The following is a 25,811-nucleotide window of genomic DNA, read 5'->3' on the forward strand; positions in this document are numbered from 1 at the left end:
TGCATTGCAATGTAGTAACCACATGCAGCTCTTCTTATTCCCAACATCTTGTTTTTTTCGAATGGCCTTGGTTTGAGTTTAAGCAAAAGGCTGTGAATGAAGGGTTGGAGCTTATGGGGATGCCTGCAGCTTTCAGTGCTGTGACATGCCACAGTTCATAATTCTATGAAAGCATTATTAGACAGTTGTACTCAGTGTAGCACTTTGGGAACCTGGAGACACCATTCACTATTACAAAAGTGGACCCAGAGATAAAGCTGCATACATCATGCAGCTTCCGTGATCCAAGTTACAAACTTACTCCATTGCAACAAGGTTTGAAATACAATTATTCATCCGTCTGCAGAATGGACACCACTGGTGGAATCGATTCCATCTTCCCACTAAAGCCCCTCTACCTTCCACATATCTGATCTAAGGTTGGGGATACTACAGAACAGATTTGGAGGAAGGGTGCAAAAAAAAAAAAAAAAAAGGTACTGTTGCACAAGCGAAAGACCATTTGCAAAATGTTGGGTGTCATCCACACACACTCCATGATCCACATTTTCTACTGGTTTTTTAACAGCTCCGGCAAATTTCAGTTTTGCGTAACAGAATGTAACCAAATTTATTAAACATACTGATATTGTTGGACTCCAACTCTTAACATCCCTTACTGCTGGACATGCTGGCTAGGGCTCATGGGAGATGAGTCCCACAACCTTTGGAGGGCACCACATTGGCTATTCCTGTATTCAGTATTAAGAAAATCTCCAGGTGAGCAGAGCTATAGCAATTCAAAAGTAATTGCTTAGAGAAATCATAAGATACTCGTGGCAATAGGCACTTTTTCATTTTTATTATATAAGCAAATAAACTTTAAACATATAAACTTCTGTGTATAACAACTCAATGTCTAGTAATAAAACCATGCTTAGAGTGAGGGGGAAATATTCAATAAATAAAGACTCCCTTCAGGGTTTTTTTTCTCTGACTTGCCGGCAAGAGGAAGTAAAAGGAGCAACCCTACAATGGTCAGCTGAATACTGTATTTGAAAAGCCATTATTAAAACTGTAAAAAAGTTCTGCAACATCCCACTAATGAAAAATAAAATTATCTTTATCAAGAAAAATTAAAGTATTAGTTTTGCTTTTCCCATTTCAGTTCTTGACAAATGCAATTGGATGCTCCCTTGCAATGATCATCATAATCAGAGATATCGCCTTCAGTACTGCAGCTCAGATTTCCAGGCCCTATTTAAGGAGAAATATATGTTATTATGCGGAAGTAAGTTTTTGTAACAAAGAGTTAATCCACATTTTAATTTATCCAGCGTTTCAAGAGAATGCTGCTTCTGAAGCTCCAAGTTCCATGGGACAGGAAAGGGGGAAGGCGAGCTCGCCAGGTGGCTGCATTTGGACTGAGAGAACTCCGCCACTCCACCACACGTCATGAGAGGAACATACCATATGCCAACTGATCTAAACATTTGTCAGAAAACAACACTTATCACAGGAACTTGTTTTAACAGAGTCAACCCACTGGTCCCTCTCAGTACTGTCTACACTTGCTGGCAGCTGCTCTCCAGGGTTTCAGGCAGGCAACATTACCAGCCTATACAGTGGTACCTCGGGTTAAGTACTTAATTCGTTCCAGAGGTCCGTTCTTAACCTGAAACTGTTCTTAACCTGAAGCACCACTTTAGCTAATGGGGCCTCCCGCTGCTGCCATGCTGCCGGAGCACAATTTCTGTTCTCATCCTGAAGCAAAGTTCTTAACCTGAAGCACTATTTCTGGGTTAGCGGAGTCTGTAACCTGAAGCGTATGTAACCTGAGGTACCACTGTACTTGGAAACTGAACATGGGACCTTCTGTATTTAAGCCAGATGATCTAGCATCAAGCTATGGCTCTTGATGCAATCTCTCTGTGTTAAAAGGCTCTGGTTTTTTTTCTTTTTGCCCCCAGTAAAGAAAACTCATACTCAATTGATTTTCTTTCTCTTTGCTCCTGGGCAAGGGAGGGAGAAAATGGCTACGGAAGCTGCTTCGAGAAAGGAGCTGCTCTGCTCTGGAGCATGCAAGACAGACAGACTGCTTTCTACTTCTGGGAACGAAAAGGAGGTGGGGATGGAAACAGGGAAACAGCCTCTTTCATCTGGAATTGAGTTCTGTTCCATGAGGAAAGGTGTGCTCTGGTTAAGTGGACACACATTACCTCTGTCTCTCTAAGCATAGCTAAGAGACACAGAGAAATCAGACCATTTTCTGGCAAGGAAGCTATCTGCCTCAGGGAGGAGAGAGAGTACAAGTCACCCTAGTTGCACTGTGTTTATGCACATGGGCAAATGAAGAGCTGAATGCAGATTCGTCGTCCCGTTCCCCCCCTCCCCCCCGGTTTCTTTCTGCATCTCGCCCTGCTGTTAAACAGGGGAGGAAACAGAAAAAGGATGTGTGCTCCACCAGTCCCACTGAATTCATCAGTTGGGCAGTGTGGGCTGCCTATTTTGCTTCCTTTTTCAGGGACAGATTCCCAGAGGATAGACGCCTGCACTGTTCTCATTAGTTAAAGCATGTAGCTTCAAGCCTGACAGGGAGGAAATGATAGATACCTTTCGTTGCTGTGCTGTGCAACTGTGTTAATGGTAGCTGACCTTCCTGACCCTATTGGAGAAAGCAATGTGGCAGGGAGTGCATTAGAAGTTGACTTCCTCTGCTCCTGGAGTGAAGAGGAGACCCTTAACATTATATCCAGTGGCAGATTGGGCATGGGATACTCAGGTTTAAATACTCATTCTGCAACAAAAATATAATTGCCTTCCTGGGTCAGGACAAGGTCTTTCTATTCCCACATACTACTTTAAGCAGTGAGCAGCTAGCTGCCATGAAGCAAACAAGGGAGCCTGGGATCATCATCTTTCAGGTTAACTTGCCTCACAGTGCAGTGAAACTAAAACGCCACTCTGACCTTCTTAGAGAAAGGACAGGCTACAACCGTCACAAAATGAATGCATTCAGTAATCAGAAGGAGGTACAGTGTGAACACTTGCATACAAAACGTTTAAAGATAAAAGCAGCATATTCCGGGATCGACGTAAAAATCCACTCACCTTATCTTTCCTCAAAAATCCTCCTCTAAATTTGTTAGTGGTAAATCCCCTTGTCCCAGCATAACGTAATCGTTGGTATTTAGCCTGTATGTATAAACCCTTCTGTACTAAGTTTGATTTAAAGTGGGGCCGACCATCACTAAAGTGGGGCTGTTAGAGAAGAAAAGGAATGGCCATTATAACAATTTTCAGAATTCTGACCCTTTAATCTGATAGTCAATAATTTTAACGTGTACATATTACTGTATAATGTATTTTTTTTTTTAAGATACTGATCTTTTCTCCTTTAAGACTCAATACAGCACCATAAACCATCTTCACATGTTACAGTGGAAACAACTTTCAAAACATGCCATGTTTAGGAATTTTAAATGCAATTAATTCTCTACAAAATGCATCTCTAAGTCTCTTATAATTCAACACATTACAAACAGTAGAAAAGATGCCCAGTGATACATCCATATACTGGATATGCCCATTCATCAAATGTCAATAAATCTGGATATTTTCTTTTGGATAAAGGCAAAAAACTGAGAATACACTGCTCCTTTATCAAAGCTGCTTCTGATGATTAAATGAAGCAAAAGGGGATTGACTGTGCCAATTTCTTCTCTCATCTATCTCATACTTTCAAATCCATATTTTTCTTTCCTTTTTCGGGGGTGAAGGTAGAGGTGTGGGGGTGGAGAATAAGATTAGCCTTACAAAAACAATCTATTTTCACAGCAAGTTTTGAAAACAGGCAGTGTAGCCAAGAGATAATGTGCAGCACAACACCTTCTCAGAACTAATCAACAATTTTGTGCATCTTGTATAACAAATGAAGAGGATGCCAAATAGTGTAAAAGCAACATTTTGCAAATGAAACAATAACTCTATCTTAATTAACAGTGCCCAAATGCAATAAAAGAGAAGCAAGTTGTTCTAGATTAAATTAATTACTTTATTTTCTACTATTAGTAGAAACTAATTCATCCATGTACAGCTTGATGCCTTCAGCAGGTAGGAAGAGATACGTGGCATCTTTGTTTATAATGCAATTGTTTCTGCAACTGGCATAAACAATGGCTTTTCATAAGACAATGATGCTCTTTCTACTGCCGGGCAATCTTTCAAATGTGGTTAAACAGATACTGCAACCTGGAAAGGGGGTGTGGAAGAGAGAGAAATGAATTCTGCTACTCCATTAGAATTCAGCAAAATTAGAATTCATACCTTGAAGGGTCTTCGAAATGTTTCATGATGTTCAGTATTGTCTTCAAACCGATCATGTGCAATATCACCATGTGATTTTGAAGTATAATAATGATTCTGCATTAAAAGAAAATTACACTAAACATCTACACACTTAAACTCTTACAATTTTTTTATGAATTATACTGTAATTTGTCAATTATAACTGAAACAGGTATTGCACACACACACACCCTCTCTGTGGATTTAATGGTTTACGTTAAGTGACAATAATACCATTTTTTGTTTCTGAAGCAGCCTAAATGACTTACTGATACTCTTTGGAGGGGTTTGTCATGGCAGTTTTTGTTCTATGTGTCTTAGATGACACATAATCCTTGCAGCATTTGTAAAAGAGGACCAAGTGTGTGGCCAATGTTTATTAAATAGTGCTATGAATGCACATTTGAGCAGATATTCTGAACAAATAATCTCCATGGTGAATGTAGCATCTAGAATTATCCTTATTTTCCCTGATTACTTTTGAAAGGCCTTCTTCAAGACCACCTTACCCCCACTCCTAGCTGCAAATAGCTTTCCTTTTTTGATACTCAAGCTCCAGCTACATTATCTTCTCCATGACTCTACCAAAATGTGAAATAACTATGAAGAATAATTATTCCTAACAGTTTAACCTTCTATCAACAGCTGGGGTCTAATGCACTCCCCAAAATATTCATAAAACATTTGTGTCAGTCTTCCACAACTCTCGATGTTCCTGGTATACCTAAACAATGAGGTGCAAACTGCCATGTGGTGTTTTAATTTAGTGAGCTTTTGCTCTTACAGCATTTTTTTGGGGCGGAGGGGTCAGTTCAACCTCTTTAAGGATGAATGTAACTTTGCGCAGTGTCAGTATCGTAGTCAATGAGGTTAATCTGAGGCGCGGTTATTGCTAATTGAATTTCCCCCCCAATTATTGAACAAGGATGAATGAGAAAACCAAAGAAACCAGCCAAATAAAGGTCCTAGGATTAAAAATGACCCACCAAATGCTGTTTAAATGTATAATAATAATAATAATAATAATAATAATAATAATAATAATTTATTATTTATACCCCGCCCATCTGGCTGGGTTTCCCCAGCCACTCTGGGCGGCTTCCAAAAGAATATTAAAATACTATGATACATCAAACATTAAAAGCTTCCCTAAACAGGGCTGCCTTCAGATGTCTTCTAAAAGTCTGGTAGTTGTTGTTCTCTTTGACATCTGGTGGGAGGGCGTTCCACAGGGAGGGCGCCACTACCAAGAAGGCCCTCTGCCTGGTTCCCTGTAACTTGGCTTCTCGCAGTGAGGGAACCGCCAGAAGGCCCTTGGTGCTGGACCTCAGTGTCCGGGTAGAACGATGGAGGTGGAGACGCTCCTTCAGGTATACTGGACCGAGGCCGTTTAGGGCTTTAAAGGTCAGCACCAACACTTTGAATTGTGATCGGTTTAGCTGCTAATCATGTCTACACATATTTAGTTCAAAACCTGTTCTGTCTATTTTGTGTGAAAAAGCATTGTAGAGGGTAAACACACAGTATCTGTCCATTTTCAGAGTAGGTAGTGGCACCCTCCCTGTGGAACACCCTCCCATCAAATGTCAAGGAAATAAACAACTATCTGACTTTTAGAAGACATCCGAAGACAGCCCTGTTTAGGGAAGTTTTTAATGTTTGATGTTTTATTGTACTTTTAATTCTGTTGGGAGTTGCCCAGAGTAGCTGGGGAAACACAGCCAGATGGGTGGGGTAGAAATAATATATTTATATATATTTATATTTTTTTATTATAGGTCAATTACCCACTTACCATAACACCACCACAAAAGCCAGCAGGGATCAATAGTGTTCCACAGGTTCACAAAATCTGCATTTTAATCTGAATTTTAATTACCCACTTACCATAACACCACCACAAAAGCCAGCAGGGATCAATAGTGTTCCACAGGTTCACAAAATCTGCATTTTAATCTGAATTTTAAAAACCATTTAACCCACTTCCTTGTGACTCAGAAGATGGATTGTACCAATCTAGTAATGGACTCAGATATTTTCCAAGGAAACCATGAATAAAAAAACCCCTTTCTTTCCCCCAATCATAGCTATCATTCTGCATAAAACTTGCACATCTGGCTTTTGGGGTCACTGAGACCCCTGATGCATCTGCAAATATTTTCAAGCAACCATACCCTAACTCCACCAAACATGTAGTGACTGACCTGTGTTCCTAAAGCAGCACATGATACATTGTGAGATTTGCTGTTATTGTTACTGGCAATTCCCCACTCACTATTATTGTACTGTTATATTTGTGCAACTGTTATGTTATACATAAATTATTGGCAAAATATTTTAAATGTCACAAAAGCTGTGGATTTATGTAGGTTTTAAACTTTACATGGTTCAGTACTGCTGACTCCAATGACGTCTGTGTAGAATGTACTACTTAAACTGTTTCACAGGGAAAGCAAACTTTTAAATGGTGCTATGCTTCATAATTTCCATGCCTTTCTTGGCATACATTTAAGTCCACTACTGGATTGGTAAAGAAATTATTTTCGTCGACCAAGGATTATCCAACTGATATCCTTTGGCTAGTCACACTGCATAGTAGCTAATGTTAACTACAATTAACATTTCAGTATTTCTGTCCATTATGTAGATTCTGATATGGGATACGAGAAACAACCGAAGAGCCAAGGTTTGTGATAATATGCTATTGAGCTATTTTCTGTATTAAAAAGTTTTATGCCATGTTTTACTGCTTTTATTAATGCTTTTCATTATTAGCTTGCTCTTTAATGTAGGGGGTTGCATTACATGGCAATGACTTACCATGAGCAAGGACTGCACTAGTACACAGTGCTGAATCTATTCCATTTCGCTCCACCCTGCCTGGATCGGGGAACAACAAACCATGAGCCTTGGCTTCTGAACCAGTGCTTGCATTTTGTTCTTCCCCAAAATCTCTTGCTTCCACTTGTGGCTTATTTGCAGAGAAACTAGTGCACTACTAGTGCTGGTTCATACAAAATGCTAAAGCAAAGCTTGTGACATGTTGCTCCTGGGCTCTGGGCAGGGTGGAACAAAATGGGGAAAATTCAGAAGTGTGCAGCAGCAGATCTGCTTGTTCACAGTTATGCCATGAATACTGGCTTATCATGATGTGTGAAGAAGTCTAGGTTATATTTGCTCAAGAAATATAAGTTAGTGGCAGCCATATAAATATATATTTTGAAATAAAATACTCTCTTTTGTGTGGTTATGACCAGAGATGCAAGTTTTTCTTTTTTTTAGCCCGTGCAACTATTTTGCAATACTGACACCCCTTAAAACAGTGACATACAACTGTGTGTAGGTGTAATTGTGCAATGTGCTATGGGACAACATGGCCTCTCCCTTTTTCTATTTCACAACTCTTCCATCTGCCAGTACGATTATCTTCCTTCATTTATCTATCTATCTGCCCATGTGACTTGTTCTGGCATATTTACAACTTTTTTCTTCAATAGTTGCACAGAAACACAGGAGAGGGTATACTCCAGAATCAGATGTTTCTTTGTTTAGGTGTCCATTGCAAGTGAGTTTACAAACATTTTTTGCCTACCTAGATAATCAATTAGTGAACCAACAACATTTGGGCATTTACAGTATAACCCTGAACCTCATTCAAAGGTAATACTGTAATTCATCTGCAATGAACGTGGGGGTTATTGGGTTGTTTTTGTTTTTATATAGATTGTGTATTTCATGTTTCTATGTTATGATTTTATCCTGTGAACTGCCCTGAGACCTCCGGATATAGGGTGGCATACAAATAAACAAACAAAGCAGGGCTAGAAGAGAAGAGCCCTGTTGCAGTGGAGAAGGGCAGTAATATTTGTTGCTCTACAAAGCAGGGAGATTAGTACTTAAGTACTAGAAAGGGGGTGTCTCAGCCATCACTGAATATTGTTGCCACTCTCCCCATACCAACCATGATTTAAATCTGATGACCAACCTCCAGCAAGAAGCAGTTGTGGTATTTTGCTCTTTTGAAACATCTGCTGGCATTTCCTCAACTAAGTCAGCAAACTCAACTGCCAGACCAACTGCTGCTTCTGAGTCATTATTTCTGCCAGCCTCCTAACTGGCTAACTAAAAGGGAGTCAGCCAGACCATTTCTTAAATTCCTTTTCTGTACAAGCTTTTCTGTTGCTCATCGTAGCCTCAGCAGGTTCCATCTCCTTTCCCCATGCTGGCTCTCTACAAATCCCTCAGCTACAGAGTAAGAGCTGCCTCCATTTTTGGCTTCTTCTCTTCCACACCCTCTCATGATTATCATGGAGGAAAAAAGCAGCTGTGGCTCATCCCTAGCTCACCTCAGCGACTCTATAATGGCTTTGGGCAAATTGAAAACAAGCAAACAAAAGCCAAGAGCTGCTGCTGCAAGGAAGGGGGGGGGGCTGGGAGCAGATTTCTGTCAACAAAACAATGGTTTATTGGTCTTCTGTCCTGGTCTTGAAAAGATTCCTGCTGAGGGACAACTTATGCCCTATGTAGAGACGGGTGCCAAGAATAGAGCCGACCTGAGATAGATGTTGTACAATGTATTTTAGAAATCTCCTATGCAGATATTCGCAGATGACCCCAAAATACCTAAACAAATAAGCAAGCAAGTTGGAGAGTTGAGCAGAAAATTATTTTTTCAAGAACTGCTAGGGTAGAATTAGGAGAAACCAGGACTAATTTTGTTTTTTTGTTTTTTGAGGAAGTGTGTGGGTGAGAGACTGTGTTCTCAATTGTGCACAATACATTTGCAAGGGAGTTGGTGACAAAGTTTAATTTCGAAGAAAAATCATGCAGAAAATGAGATGTGGGGAGATAGAGTCTTGCTGCTCTGCCTTATATGCTTTTCCCTTTCAAGCTGGGTTTATATATGAATGTGAAAGTGAGTAGGTTAAGGCTGTGCTGGCTCTGTGGAAAGAGGAAAGTTCTTAGCCCATTTTCAGAGGAACTTTTAGTATATTTCTGCTGGAGAGTAGAAACTTCCATTGGTTATCATGCCACAGTTTGTCTACTATTGAACTGTACAACCTGAAAACAAAGAAGTTGTAAAAAGTATCCAGTGACTCAGTCATTCATTATATAGTTTTTTATACGGAACAGCCTGAAAATAACTTAAACTGGGGGTTTCCTCAAAAAAATTATATACAGGGCACAAGATAAGCCTTGTTAGTGTTTGCAGCTTTTAATGGGCTACAAAAATGCATCCCTGACTACCTGATAAAGAACCAATTTAATAGTCAGACACTGTGTTCAAGTAATAATAATTTCAACTTACCATGTGAGGCTTCCTAATAAACTTCCTGAAAGGCGGTCTTAGAAATCTCGCAGGTTTTTGGAATCCATACGTTTGAGTGTTTCGTAATTTTGGAAAGCTACAACTCTGCTCATCCCTAAACAGACACAATATTAAAAGCTGTGAAAACTAAAATGATGCCATGTCAAACAGCACAGCATTTTAAAATTAGGATCAAATAACCAATATATATATATTTTAATCCATGATCATAAGCTCACCAGCCAGCCAGGCTAATCCTCCCTACGCATTGATATCAAGCAGGCACATTCAGTGCACTGTTTTCAATCCCTGCTAAAGTTTTTTGTTTAAGCAGGTCTACCTTGACATGCAAATTTGGCATGTATTTTAATATGCAATTTTTAAATGTGTATTTTTAAAATGGTTGGTTTTGAAGAAAATGAAGCTAGCTTGTTTTAAATATCTGATTTTATCAGTAATATTAATGCATGTTTTACCTTATCCATTTAGGTTTTTATGACTAAACAGGATAAAATGAAATGAAACAAAATATCCATGCAGACAAAAATGCAGAGTACTGAATGTAAAGGTCACTAAAATAAACCCAAGGATACTCTTGAGTGTGTTGCTATGAAGCCTTCATAACCTGACTGGGGAGAAATATAAAAACAATGCAGGTTCTCTGTTGGATGAATCAGTAACAGTCAATACCCATTAAAAAAATTAATGTGTATTCTTGTTACTATGGGTAACTTACATTTTTGAGAGCTGAAGACATTTCTCATAAACAGACACTTTTTCAGACACAAACAAGCAATCAAGAGGGAAGAGTCTCATGGAAAGCCATAGGTTTCCACAACAAATATCATATATACAAAGCATCCTTGCCTGTGCCACATTCTTTATGCCGAAATTAAATGTTTCTGCATGATTGCAAACTGCAAGTTGTGAAAAATCACAACAGTATTTATGCAAAAACCTAGGTTGAAATCCTTTTTTTCTCTGCATTATTTCCATCAAGTTTGGATGCATCAGTTTTACAGAGTTCTATATGAAGTCCCCTAAGTGTCAAGAATGAGAAGCTGTATTTTGCTTCAAATGCATAAAATTGGGGAATTACCAAATATTTACGTGATATGTCTTAAATCTGTAAACACAATTGGCCAGATACTGAACAAACAAAAAGATATTTCTAGAAAATATCAAATGTAAACCGTAGTACCCACCAAAATAATGCTGGCAACTGAAAGCCAGTTTCTATAAGGTTTTAAAGCACTTACTGATGTTCCTCCTATTTGGGAATGTTGTGAGGAAGGACACTTAAATAGTGAGGTAGCCACTGAGAATCCTTTCATGGGAGTGGATGTACCACATGGATAGCAATTTCCACAGGGCTTTCTCAGTAGATCAAAAGAGAGCACAATGGAAAGCAGGTAGAAGGAGCTGGGATCTTGGCAATTCATCTGGGCAGAAAATGGGCCACTACTTTTATGCTTGCTGAAGCATCCCAGCCGTCTCTGTGGGCAGCCACTTACATTACAGTAATCTTCTCTAGAGGTTTTAAAGGAATGAAAGATGCAAGAGGGTCAACAGGATACAATTATTCCAATTATGCTAGGCAGAAATTATAAAATAGGAGCATTAGATTCTCAGTACCATATGCAAGCTGAAAGCCAGAAAAACTAGTGGTTTAAAAAGGAGAGAGTATCCAAGTGCAGAGAAGCATTGCAGACAAAGTGGCAAATGGCTGGAGTTGATAAAAGAATTCAGTTTCTTCCGAATGGCCTTTGTGAGCCAGAACTATTCTGAGTCAGTCACGTACCCCTGAGCACTATATGCTCACTGGATGTAACAATGACTTAAAATTATCTCAACGAATAAAGCCAGGCTAAATTCCTGACACTGTGAATTCACACTCTGTATTCAATTAGAAGATCTAACTTTATTTAAATATTGAGTAATCTGGTCTACAAAATAGGTGACAAATTCAGTAAAGAGAGCCAAGAATGACTCATCTTCCAGCGGAGACATCCAGAGTTCACCAGGCCATACATCACCCAGAACAGCTTTGCCAGACAGCACTTTGCAAACACTATGACTGAAGAGATATATTGCTTTGCGCTGCTGTCACAGTTGGTCAAGGCTATGTGGACTGTGAAATTTTAAAATCCTATACCATCTAAACCAAATTTCACTGATCAGATTTTTTCAGTAAACAACTTAATTAAATAAGACTTCCAAAATCCAGCGTTTTAACTATTTGAAAATTTATAAGGATGAGGGAAAGGCGAAAAGCACAGACAGAACGTTTGCAGAGAAAGAGACCAAGAAATAATAGCAACAGGATGGGACCAAGAGAATGGGTACAGGGAATCTAAAGACAGACAAGATTGGTTACATGCATACCAGGTCCACTTGTTCATTCGACCTCAAGCATCACAAACTCTCAGAAAAATCAGCCATACATTTTCCAAATTATCCTCAAATCAATATGGGTTACAAAACTTTTTTAAAAAACTAAAGCATCCCAGAATATTGAATTATTCGTCATAGAAGAGACTGCACACTTGCAATTACCATATTCAATACCAGCATCCCTATATATACACAGTTAGCAATGTAATTAGGACTTCACTCCATAAAGCCAATTAGCTACATTATCTTTTAGGTACTGCAAAATAGCATGATTCATATTTTTTTGGTAAACTGATGAAAAGGGTGTTGAAGACAGACAATAAGAGTCAGTGTCTCGCTCCTGTCTCTATGCATCATGCACATCATCATTCTTCTTGTTGTAATTCCCATGTGGTAGAGATGACCAAAGAGTAACAGCTGTCCTCCAGAATACATGAATGGGGAGAGAAAATGCTCATGGAAAACTGTGACTAGTTCGGAGGGAGATGAGATCCAGAAGATGCTGCTTGGCAGAATGGGATTACAGGCAGAGTGGGCATCATCTGGCTTTGACAGCCAGACAAATCGAAGCAAGCATAATGAGAGCTCCACCCTCGGACTTCTGACTCAAAGTTTAACCATACCACCAAAGGCAAGAGACATCTCTAATGGGCAGTGCGGCTAGAAAGCAAAAACCTTCTGTGTAGTCCTACTTGAGCTCAAGCTAGAGATGAAAGGAAGGAAAAAATGAGTAGACTTTTCTACACCCTCTGTCCATCATTACTGTCACACAGCCTAACATAGCATGGTGACAGTTTAGCGTCTAAACTAGTTTGACTTCTCATCCTCATCTCTATTATTATTGGGACTAACATATAAAATATACTGCATCAGGGAAAGGAGGACCTAAAGATTATTGCCAAAAGCAAAGCTAACTTTAATTTATCCTTTAAATACATTATAGAAAATTAAAACCATGGGATTTCTGAAGTGTCTTTGAATACTACATTGAAAATGATGAGGGGAAAGGGAAAAAAAATACTCTAAAATGAAATATGTTTTAAAGTTCATATAATGCAACAGAACTTAAAAGTGCAACATGTTATTTGAACACAATTACCTATGTGATGCACCATCGATATAAAAGTTGTTCTCATCTTCATTCCGCAATCTTTCTTTTCTTCTTCTCTCAATGTCATATCTTAGATCATTTGGATCTTCTAGAACTCTCATCACGCTCTAAAGAAACAATAAATGGCTTACAGAATGATACAGTTCACTTTTATTTTTCTTCATTTTTTTCTTATGAACAAGATTAGTATTAGAAGAAATAAACCAACAAAACAAAGAGCTTCAAATTTTTGAGATCAGTGTCACAGATTATGTTGACGTAAGATTCTAATGCGGTATAGTTGTTTAGAGCAGGGTGCCCTGCAGATGGTGCTGGAACTCAATACGCATCAGTCCCAGGCAGCAATTGTGAGACTTGTTTCCATTAACATCTGGAGGGCATCACACTGGCCCCCACTGATTTAAGTGTTGGGGGAGGGCTTTGAAGACCCAGGTCCAAATCCTCATTCAGCCATTAAGCTCACTTGATGTTGACCCAGGCATTCTCTCTCAACAAACATACTTCACAGGGTTGTTTGGGTGGGTGGGGGAGCACCTATGTGTGTGTGGAGAATCACAAACCCTTCCTTGGTATCTTTGAAGAAAGGATGGGATATAAATGTAAGTAAATTAGATATATATATCCATCCGGTACAAATTATTTAAGTTAGTCTATACCACTTTAAAATATGAAGACATTATAGAATTACAATACTGTCACTGAAAATACAATTTCCTTACATTCCAAAATAAAATAGACATACCTGCTCAGACTTGCATGGAACAGCTCTTTTTTTCTGAAGTTCAGCCAAAGACATGTCGATTCTCCTGGTGTAATGAGCATATCATTCAGCATCAGTAAGAGGGTCAAATGGAAGCAAGAAAGTTAACTTCAATAGGAACTGAATTATCTTACTATATAATATTGTGTAAGAAAAAAGTCATGTTGCAGTTTATGTGGCATGTGAACTGTAGGATGGTAACAGCAGGCAGAGCAAGCAAGCTAACCTGGTCAACCAAACAAGTGAGGAGGGTGGCACAGAGGGCAAGTGGGTGGCCCAGGAGGTTGAAGGAGCTGTGAGATGATTGGGTGACGTGTAAAAGGAAGGGGTGGGAGGTTAGCAAAGGAAGTTTGGCAGGGGGTAGGTGTGGTTAGTGAGCAACGCAAGTATGGGTGGCAGTACAAAAATACTTGCATAATGCATCTTTACAACCATTGAGCTACTAGGAGTTTTACTGGTGCTGATGGTAAGGCACCAGATTGGGAAATATTGACATGGACTATGGGAGTAGGTCCAAAAATCAGAGGCCAGGAATTGATACACGTGGGAAAGACATGTCTGCTTGGTCACATTCATATTCAAGATAATGCTGTGTTTTAACACCATGTTCGGTATACATTCCTAGTCATGCAATTTATGTCTATTAGGATTGAAATCCCGGAGACATAAACGAAAGTCATTAACCAACAAAAAGCCATTATAGGTCAGGCCTATGTATGCTGTACTCTGTGTGCTAAGTTTCCACAACTGCACTCTGATGATCAAATCTTAGCATAGAAGTGAAGATATGAATGAACATGCATGCACATGCAGTCCCTTTGCTCCCACTTCTTTGCTCCCTTTGTGCAAGCAAGCTGTGGCTAAGCAGTTCTCATTACATCTGTACATGGAGCTATGGTTAACGGCTTCCAAACAAGCCAGGATATGGAAATGAACTTTGAACCATGGTGAGAGGCATGCCAGGTAGCAAAGAAATGGTCTGTCAACTACTGAGCAAGATTTTTACTGGACCAATGTACGTTTATTTTACCTGTGAATTTCTGGATTTGAATGTCTTTTAACTTCATTTGCCAATGGCTTATCTTCTATTTTTGAGAAACGCTCATGTAACGTTAGATCAGGAGATTTAAAGTAATCTGCTGTGAAGAGGATAAATAGGGAAAAATAAGTTAATCCTTTTCATTGCAATTTCAGCATTAAAAGTGGTGCTGAAACTAACACGCTGGAGACAATGAAGCTATGAAGTTATTTATGTCCTCATGGCTTTGTATCTCTAAAGCCATATCTCTCTCTCTACATTATCTCTAATGATAATGAGTGGAATTCCATGTTACTCTCTTCCAATGGCTCTATCTGTGCAAGAGAGGGGGAAGCCTAATTGCACAAACGAACATCCTTGAGGAGGGCTTTCACTGATTAGCTCGTTAGGTGAATCCCACCCACAGATTTAGCCTTCGGCAGCCCCTCAATAACTCTCTGAGGTCCTAAAGACATGCCCCTCTAAAGATGTGAACAACATTACTTACACCTCAAAATGCAAAAGATAAAAGCAATACTTACTTTTTATAAAAAGTTCAAAATGGGCAACAAGACAAAAGATCTAGAATATGTGTACATAATTCATTTTCTCCTGAATTCAAGTGTACTTCTGTTTAGGTAACCTCATATAACTTGAAGAGACCATAACTTGTTAAATGCAACTACCATATTTTTCGCCCTATAGGACGCACCGTCCCATAAGGCGCACCTAGTTTGTTTTTTTGGGGGGGGGAATTATTCCCCCCCCGGCACAGGGCTGGGGCGGGGGAAGCTTGAGCTTCCCCCGACCCCAGCCCCCAAACAGGCAGCTCTCTGCAAGCCGTGGGAGCGCTCCCGCTGCTTGCGGAAAGGTCCGCAAAGCCTGGACACGCTGAGCTGAGCGCGCGCAGGCTTCAGCATGAAGGCAAGTCTCCGCTAGCAGCGGGAGCGCTCCCGCTGCTTGCGGAGAGGTGTGCGAAGACTAGAGAGCGTGAGGGGTCGGTGCGCACCGACCACTCTCGCTCTCCAGGCTTCAGCGAAAGCCTGCATTCGCCCCATAGGACGCACACACATTTCCCCTTCATTTTTGGAGTGGAAAAAGTGCGTCCTATAGGGCGAAAAATACAGTATATTTTTGTTCAGTCTTTTTAATTTAAAACTGACCTTACACGTGAGTTATGACATAGAAAGGGAGACTGCCTCTTATTATTGCTCAATGTTTTCTAGGGCTCTGTTTCACAGTCCAAAAAGCACTAATACGTCTCTCCTTTCTTCTTACAAAGATTGTGAGAGCTCAGAGAGCCAATCTTATGATAAATCTAATAATCATATATACTAATAGTGATTGCAATTCTACTAGTCTCTTATGTAGCCAAAATCACACCATCCATATACAGGAGCGAGGTGTTTTCAGGCTCAGGGAGAAAATCCTAGTGGGGAACTCCCTCCTCCCAAAAAACCCAATGAAAACTGAGCATTCCACAGAATGGTGACTGTCCATTGGAGGGGGATGGAAAACTATGTAGCAGAATTCAACTGAGTATCCTGAATAGGAGCACTCCACACTGCACACAATTTGTTACAGGTCCTACATGAAATTTGTAATTTAAGGAGTAGAAAGCAGTATTTCCTGGATTTATTATGGTAAACTACTAATTTCTTGCTCTGAAATCTGCAAAATATTGTACCGCCATTAAATAGGGATTATTCTTGCACAACTCTGTGAAGTCTATATGATGTTTCACACATCCTGAGCTACTTGGATTAATGACATTCATAATAATTTGATAACACAAAGATGCAGACTACACCACAGATAATGTGCATGTCTAACACTCTGTAACCACCTTTAACTTGATGGATAATTGTGATGATTTCCTGAGCAAATTCTTTTGATGGGTTTTGTTCTACCTTCTGCGTCACAGATTTTATATGCTCAAACACTGGATGGAATTTTTCAGTTTTTCTACCCACAGCTACTAGATCACATGATGTCTGCCTCTCCATGATATGACTAGACGCACTCCTGGAATAAATTTAGACATGTTTAGAAAATATTCCCTCAAATATTTAACATAACAGTAACAATACATTTTAAAAGGTTATTTCAAAGGAAAGTAAAACTAAGCATTCCACAAAAGAAGGAAAGGTTTGTGATTTTCATAATGTAATACAGTGGTGCCTCACAAGACGAAAAGAATCCGTTCTGTGATTCTCTTCGTCTAGCGGTTTTTTCGTCTTGCGAAGCAAGCCCATTGACGGATTAGCGCTATTAGCGGCTTATCTGCTGATCGGATAAGCTGATAAGCGGCTTAGCGCCTTAGAAAAGGGGGGGGGGAGGAAAAAAAACCAGCAGTAACTCACAAGAGATTGTCGTCTTGCGAAGCAAGCCCATAGGAAATTCGTTTTGCGAAGCACCTCCAAAATGGAAAACTCTTTCGTCTAGCGAGTTTTCCGTCTTGCGAGGCATTCGTCTTGCGGGGCACCACTGTACATATTACTTTTATATTAGGAACACTTTAAGTACTTACCCTTTTTCACAACCAATACACACACAAGTATTAAAGCAAACACAAAGAGTTCAACCTATAACGTCCTGAAGACAACTCAAAAATTAAGTCTGGACAGAAATGCTGGAGACAGCTTTTGCTTAAATGCCATTTTTGTTTGCTTTCTTATTCTGCTGTTAATAGTGACATCACTGGGCCAAATTTTAAAAAATCATTCTGGATTCTCTGAAAACCGTTTTGTGCTAAAAATGCTGACCCCAAACATTTGGCTCAGCACTATTAGAAATCAGTATCTTAGGAAGAAGCCTTATCTCCTCTTTTGAACATGGTACATACAAGATTCTCTCCCATCTCCAGTTTGTAATCCTCTACTCTTTCTGCTCTGGTGAGTAGCCTATCCAAGGAAGAAGGTGCTTCCCTTATATCCTTGCCTTGGATGCATGGAATTCCATGGTATTTCAAATGGCTACACTGCATTCTCATTCTCTGGTGTCCCTGCGTGGAGCTTTTAGGGTCCTCCCGCAGAAAAGCCCTTCTTTCTCCCATTTGACAAATCTACAGCATAATGCATCACAAGAAGTTACAACACAGATTCTCACACTAGAGAAGATGTTGAACGTTTTGCCCTAGGTTTTGCTCTTGACTACTGCTGATATAAGAATCAGAGACCCAGGGTGTATATTTTCATTTAATTATGTTTCAAATATTAATGGCATTTAGATAGAATGCAGCACTGAAAAGTTTTTATGCATGGCTCCTGTGTGCCTATATTTTATAACCCCTGTGCTCTCTAGGCCATAAGCAATAAACCCTATCTAACCCTGAAGGTGGCACAAATGGTCATTAAAGATGTTGTTCTAGTTAGGACTGGGGAGGGAATCCAAACATATCTTTGAAGCTTCCTGAGATGGCTCGGGGATGAAGGGAAGCAAGACAGGGCAGGAATGTCAACAGCCCTGTCCAAGGCCTGGCTGCTAAGGAAACAGTGATAAAGCAGGACATTTGAGACCCAAATGGCCTGGGCACTTAGGGGCACCCCAAGGTAGTTGTGGCATGAAGTTACTAGTATGGAGCCATGCATGTTTTACTTGTAACCTTCTTTGATGTATGCAGAAGTATGTTTAGGAATGCTTTGATGTTTTCTGACTCTTTGTGTGCTGTGTTTGAGTTACTATATAAGCTATGTTCTGATTTTCCTCTGGGCAAATCTTCTTCTTAAGTGGCAGTTCGGCTAGAACAACCACATTAAGTTGGGCTCTGTCTTACTGCAATAGTATCTAATAAACTCTGGATCCCTAACTGGGTGCCGGACTTGATTTTCTTCCTTGGTTCCATGTTTTATTTAAAGGTGGTCCCTCGCCTGGGTGACAACGAGGTGGTGTAGAAGAAAATTCTTACCACACTGCTTATAGGTCAGGATCCAAAAATGCCTATGCAGATACCTAGAGCAATTGGGTGCATAAGAACTGTGTCAATTTCCCCATCCCATCCTGCTACCTACTTGAGATGCACCACCCAAGAGAGGGATGAATGAAGGCAGAAATTGTGGGAGAATCTGCCCTTTATCTTAGACTCAGACAGCAGAGTATACTGGGGCAGAACCCAGTTTTGCTAATCTTCTGGAGCAGTTTCTCGGGGGTGGGGTGGGGGTGCCCACAAACAATGTTTTGGAGGGCTTGCAGAAGGCCACATAAAATTATTTGAATTCCAACTTACCACATACATTTTAAACTGAACAGTAAGTGCATGCTTATTAACAAAATGCACCATGAGATGAGTAATTAGGTATCTAAAACTTTCCAAATAAAGAGCTTAGGGACTTGAAACGAAAAACATTTGTAAAGAAGTAAGAAAAATTTACAAAAATAGATAACATATCATATTTGTTTTGACTGCTGCTGGCTTTCTCAAGGCCAACTTAAACAGAATTTGAACACTGCCCTTATCTAAATCTCTATTCACTAACATGACTATCCCATGAGATGCTGAAATTTTTCAGCACAGGGAGGGGACCTCAAACTTCACTTATCCATATGGAATTGCAACCCGACTCTCAAAGGGGATAGATGTTATGCTGCTCAGCTGGACTGTGCCACTCCCTTCAGTTTTCTGAATACAGTAGTACCTTGGTTCTCGAACGGCTTAGTTGTTGAATAAATTGGCTCCTGAAAGCCGCAAATCCAGAAGTGTTCTGGTTTGCGAACGTTCTTCAGAAGCCAAAGGTCTGATGCAACTTCCGCTTGAGTGCAGAAAGCTCCTGCAGTCAATCGGAAGCCGTGCCTTGGTTTTCGAATGGTTTCGGGAGTCGAACAGACTCCCAGAACGGATTAAGTTTGAGAACCAAGGTACCACTGTACAGAGGCCTAGTACAGAACTGGTCAGAAGCCAAATTACATTTTTTGCTTTTGGAAAGCAGTAGCTGCACTTCAGGACACCCCTACTCTTCTTTAGACTGCCCAAACACTCAAGTTAGTATTCCTTGGTCTCAAGTTCCACTCTCTTCCTTGACCTACAATGGACTGCTGTTTTATATCATATATATCTATACATACATGTATACAACATACACACACAACCACACAAAAGCACACATGGTACACAGCCACTTATGTTCTGTTAATTGAGCTCAATGCTACCATACTATAATGATCAAGCAACTTGACATCTTTAATACATTCATAAACATGAATGTTGTTTTTAAAAATCCAAAAGGCAATACCTGTATTTATTTATGGTTTTCTTCATATCCACTTTGACTGTGAGTTTTTCCTTTCTTGTGTGGTGGACATCAGACACTTTTACATCTGAGATTTTGTGGTGAGTGTCATGCTGGTCTCTCCTTCCCCTAAAATCCATTTCTTTCCTCAGTCTTTCCTTCTCTTTTTGATCAAAGGGTAAAAGATCAGCATCACTTTTGTGAGATTTAACATATGAATTGCAGCCTTTTCCCGAAATATATTTAACTGATGCTTCTGTATGAGGGTCTTCTGTGTGCCTGACTCTTTCACTGTTATAGTAATTTGAATATTTGCTATTCCAAGCCTCTTTAGGAGAATTATATTTCTTCTCTTCCACCTTCGTATATTTCTCTGCTCTTTCATCAGATATATATTTCCCTCCATCTGGATGTCTATGACGTTTCTGACTATAGTCATATGTAATCTTTGTTTGACAGCTATCACTGTACTCCTTTACAACAGGCCGATGGGTTTGAAGACCAGGGTTTCTTGGCTCTCCCTTTTCTTGGTTGAGTGAAGAATGATCTTGCTTCCACTTGGAATTACTTGCTACTTCTCTATCATCATACCTCTCCAATTCTTTAGCCCTTTTAGACGTGTGCCCATATTCTCTGTTATCACGATCTTCAGGATACCTGTGTTGACATAAAGTAGTTTATACTTGCAGTAAGGAAGAAAATGAGAACTTACGTATGCAGAATGCTGGAAAACACAGGCTTTATGTAGAATGTGTCACCCCATGATCCCTCAAGCCACTAAAGAGAGGGGAAATTATGATCCTTTTATATGCTAGCCACCAACAGGATTAATTTAAAAGATACAATACTGCTCTACCACCAGCAGCCCACAATTAAACTATGTTTTATTCTGTTAGCAAAAAAAATGGTTTTCAGGGTAGAATCTTCAACTATAAGGACAATCGACTTTCACTTGAAGCTTTACACCATTTAAAAAAACCATTAAAACTGGGCAATTTCTCTACCTCTTCTGCAAAGAGCTCCTTGGCATAAATTCACTAGAACATCTTCGAGGTGATTGAGTATACTTGTCTTCTTGTAACTGGTGGTGCCTCAAGTCATTTTCATTCCACTTCCTTTCAAAGTTAGTTCCTAATGGCTCATGGAAAGTCTTCATCCCTTTTGTATTTCCAGCAGCAGCTCGGGGGTCTTCATGCATCTCTCTGTCACGTGTTTTGGACGGATAAAAAGAATGGTTGTGTTCTTTGCGAGACATTTCTGGATATCTGGAAGGAAAGTGGCATCTTCCGATATCAGCATTCCTTTCTGGTGAATGTGTCCTACAAGGTTTGTGACTGTACATATCTTCCGAAGGGATTCTTTTCAGAGTTGGTGAATATGACCTACATTCATAAAGTCGGTGGTGGTTAGTGTCATGTGGTGCATATCTAGTACTGGCTTGTCCATATTTCCCATCTTCCACTCTCCACGGCATAGGCTTCTTTGCATCTTTCCGGAAACCTTTGTATTCACAGTCATAATTGCTATGATTGTGCCTTTGTCTGTTGTGTTCCTGACTCCTGAAGGCAGGCGATAAAGACCTACATATAAACACACAAAAACACAATTCTATTTTAACTACTGTAATACAGCTTCTTTTTGTGAATCTTAGGCTCTTATCACAAACCGAGTCCAAAAGTCTCCGGCTGAAATTACCCTGAGTATCCCATTTTAACTAGCACATGGGGGCTTTGCAGTTGCAACTTGTAGTCTCTCCCATTATAAAGTAAATTAAAATGCATGTCCTGATACTTAAAAGGACAATAAACACAAATAACAGGTTCCTGTAAGCAGATCTTCTCCATTATACAAACAGGAATCTCTCAGGAGTTGTGCACACAAAGCTTGCTCTGATCTAATGAATCACACTTAGTAAGCCTCTCCTTATATGCAGTCATTCCAACTCCATTCAAATAGGCATTAGAACGCTAATGTGAAGAAAGGAGAAAACACTAAACTTGCATTTCTATTATCAGAATCTCTTTCACATGTGGAGTCCTGAACATATTTACTGTTCTACATTATTAGGACTCAGCCTCATTCAAACCCTGAAAAAGTCCCTTCTGACAACATCATTTAAGGCTCTCTTCTAGTAAGTTAAGAGAAACCTTTATGATCCGTAGAAAAATATGGACATTTACCTTCGTTTCCATCTTGGTGATCTTGATCGTGATCTAACCATCTTTTCCTATCAATTAATTTATTGAATCTATAAAGAAAATATAAACAAATGACTACTTATTAATAATTGGGATCTGTTACAATTAAAATAGATAACAATTTTAAAATGTTTACACAATATCAGAGTACTTTAGTTTAGGCTTTTTTTAATGTTTAAATGAACAGCCACATTGTGGAAATGAAAAACGAAATAGAACATTTGTATAAGCTATTCCTTTAAAGCAAAGTAGTAGCAATTTGCTGACTTCATTTCTGCAAGTTAGTGCTGATAGATTGCATCCAACTGGTGCCTTCCTGCTGATGAAAGAGGCTCTTTGATCCAATAGAACCTTCTATTGGATCAGAGCAGGAACAGGAATCCTGGCCATCTCAGTTCTCCTTCACATCTACAATCCCCTTCTATACCACACAAATAAAATCTGTTTTGTAGGAGGATTTTTTGGAGGATGTTTTAGAACAGCGTGTGAGATGTAGAGGCTGAAGGATCACCAAAGAACATCATATACAAAAACAATGGGAGATGAGCCTAATCCACTTCATCTATATCAGGGATGTCCAACTCCCAAGAGACTGTGATCTATTCACAGAATATGAAAGTGGAAGTGATCTACCCATTTGGGAGGGGGGTGTGGGTCAAGGTGGATGAGCTTTTTTTAGAGGGCCACAGCAAATACTTTGGCCGCTGGGGAGGCTACAACAACATAAAACTATAAACAGAAAGTCATCCTGCTAGCGGAAACTCCATCTTCCAGTCTTGAAATCGTGTGCAGATAAAGGAAAGAGGGAGGGGCAGAGCCGAATGCTCCTTTTACCCCGTGGACAAAAATGAGCCCGCGACTCAAATACTGCTCAGAAGCTTCAGCTATGGCACTTCTGGATAAGTTGGATTAGTGGGAATTTAATTGGTATAAACTAGCTCTGTTAAGAAGCTAGTAAACCAATGCGGGAATCCCAGGTTTTCAGAACACCTACTTATAAAAAGTGGAAGTATTTGATATAACCTTTACATTCATAAGCAGCTTGTATAAGGCATGTACAGTGGTTCCTCGGGTTAAGTACTTAATTTGTTCCAGAGGTCCGTACTTAACCTGAAACTGTTCTTAACCTGAAGCACCACTTTAGCTAATGGGGCCTCCCGCTGCTGCCGCGCCGCCGGAGCACGATTTCTGTTCTTATCCTGAAGCAAAGTTCTTAACCTGAAGCACTATTTCTGGGTTAGCGGAGACTGTAACCTTAAGCGCATGTAATCTGAAGCGTATGTAACCCGAGGTGTATAAGGCAACTTTAAAAGCACAAGTTCAAAGGCTCCCTGGACAATAAAAAATTAGCTGCAGAGTATGTAATATATTTATGTCAGGATTACTCATAGTTTGATAAATTCTATTTCTGAATCCCAACTGAGACCTAGTCATTGTCTCTGTACATAGGGGTGTGGTGTTTGCTTATTATATCTGCTACCTGAACAACTACATTCAGGGAAGTGGTAGCAACTAACATAGAGGCATCCAAGTATACTGCAATCTGGGATTGCTACACAATACTGCCCACTTTTGTGGCCTCTTTTACAATACTCCATAGTACTTCTATGGTCAGTCTGGTAGTGCCATCCATATGTGAAATCTGCACAGCAAAAACTGTTCAGTAAAAACCTGAGAGGCATGGCATCTTCAGTGGCTGCAGAGTCACTTTCTCCACATGTGAAGAAAATGATGGAAGTAAAGTATGTGCTATTTAAACCTTTTCAAATAGGCAAGGATTTTTCAGCCAGGCACTGTTTTAATGTTATTATCAAACTACAGTATAACAATTCTCTGTCTATTCAACAAAAATATTTCAAATAATTTATTAAAGGCCAATGAATATAGTAACACAAGCCAGTCTACTTCACCAGATGCATTACAACAAATCTGCTCCCATTAAGGAAACATAAGAGTCTTTGTTGTTGTTTTCTTCAACATACCAACCCTGCTACTGCTTAGAAGATAATATTCATATGTTGTGGGGTGAACCAACCAAACAGGTCCTTTTTCCATGCACCGTATTTGCAAACATATCCCTTTCTTTGTTTGTTTTAACAGAGTCCTACCTTTTGCTGGGACGCGGGTGGCGCTGTGGGTTAAACCACAGAGCCTAGGACGGGGGTCGGCAACCTGCGGCTCCAGAGCCGCATGCGGCTCTTTAAAGCCTTTGCTGCGGCTCCGGGGCGGAGGCACGAGGGAAGGAGGCGAGGGGCGGGCGCGAGGGAAGGAGGCGAGGGGCGAGGGGCGAGGGGAGGGCGCGAGGGAAGGAGGCGGAGGAGTTAGTTGCCTGAAGCCACTGTTCAAAACTGGTCACTGTTTTGAAGGGGAGTGAAGAACACACACTCAAAAAAAGGTAACTTGTTAATTTAATGTTTATTATGTTTACTGATTTGTGCTTTGTGACTGTTTGAGGTGGGGTTTTTTTCTTGGGAGGCTGGGCGGCGCGAAGAGAGGGAGGCTTGTGGTAGCGTCGGGGCTTGTCTCTAGCAAAGTAAGTCCTCGCTATTTGGTCACATGCGCAGCATTGTGGCTTCGGAGCTCCAACACTTGCTTTGCCGGCTGCTTTCAAAAGCGTCGGAATCAGCTGTGCTGTTGCTGGGTAACCGGATCGTCCCAGCAGCCATCTTATCTGCCCATGTGGTCTTCTGAGGCAGCCGCCATCTTACTATAGGAAATTCCACGTGGGAGTTAGTTGCCTGAAGCCCCTTTTTAAACTTAAGCAGGGGAAAGTTTGGTGAATAGCTAACACTTTCCTTGGGGAACGTTATGCAACAGCTTATTGCTGGTCTTTGTCGTCCCGCCTTTGTAAGCAGGCTGCATTGAAAGGGGGCATATACACTGGTCACTGTTTTGAAGGGGAGTGAAGAACACACACTCAAAAAAAGGTAACTTGTTAATTTAATGTTTATTTCTATGAGGAGGAGTAATTCTGAGGGGTCAAACAAAGAAATAATAAAAAGTGTCAAAAAATGTATTTTTATAATGGCGAATGCCTCATTATTATATATTATTTACATCAGGCACTGATTATGATTTATGGTACACTGGGGCCCTGATTAATTTTCTATGGCATTTTGGGGCATTGGTTATTGGGCATAGCAAGCTGCGGTCGCGTGGAATTTGTGCTTTGTGACCGTTTGAAGTGGGGTTTTTTTCTTGGGAGGCTGGGCGGCGCGAAGAGAGGGATTATTTTTATAATGACGAGGATGACATTGGGCCCTCATTATTAATTATTATTTACATCAGGCACTGATTATGATTTATGGTTCACTGGGGCCCTGGTTAATTTTCTTTGGCATTTTGTGGCATTGATTATGCAGTCGCGGTCGCGTGGAATTCCACGTGGAGTTAGTTGCCTGAAGCCCCTTTTTAAGTGAAGCCCCTTTTTAAACTTAAGCAGGGGAAAGTTTGGTGAAAGTTTGGTGAATT

General features: G+C 40.1%; 1 protein-coding gene across 8 annotated transcripts in view; it reads right to left on the reverse strand.

Annotated features, from left to right (window-relative positions):
* Nucleotides 1-818: 818 nt before the first annotated feature.
* BCLAF3 (BCLAF1 and THRAP3 family member 3) overlaps nt 819-25,811 on the reverse strand; it is a 34,723-nt gene continuing 9,730 nt past the window's right edge. For 4 of the 8 annotated variants that reach the window (XM_083501911.1, XM_083501910.1, XM_083501912.1 and 1 more), the window contains exons 2-12: nt 22,323-22,390; nt 21,147-21,722; nt 20,146-20,799; nt 16,764-16,942; nt 14,930-15,035; nt 13,882-13,945; nt 13,128-13,246; nt 9,635-9,749; nt 4,306-4,401; nt 3,091-3,240; nt 819-1,236 (exon numbers count right to left, since the gene is read on the reverse strand). In XM_083501911.1, coding sequence (XP_083358037.1) covers nt 1,222-1,236; nt 3,091-3,240; nt 4,306-4,401; nt 9,635-9,749; nt 13,128-13,246; nt 13,882-13,945; nt 14,930-15,035; nt 16,764-16,942; nt 20,146-20,799; nt 21,147-21,722; nt 22,323-22,363 — 2,115 coding nt within the window. In that variant the 5' untranslated portion in view covers nt 22,364-22,390 and the 3' untranslated portion in view covers nt 819-1,221. Of the gene's footprint in view, nt 1,237-3,090; nt 3,241-4,305; nt 4,402-9,634; nt 9,750-13,127; nt 13,247-13,881; nt 13,946-14,929; nt 15,039-16,763; nt 16,943-20,145; nt 20,800-21,146; nt 21,723-22,322; nt 22,391-25,811 lie in introns of all 8 variants that reach the window. The other 4 variants (XM_083501907.1, XM_083501905.1, XM_083501906.1 and 1 more) reach the window with 1 other exon arrangement.

The sequence above is a fragment of the Podarcis liolepis genome (assembly GCF_965112155.1).
Source record: "Podarcis liolepis genome assembly, chromosome: 4".
Lineage (NCBI taxonomy): Eukaryota > Metazoa > Chordata > Lepidosauria > Squamata > Lacertidae > Podarcis > Podarcis liolepis.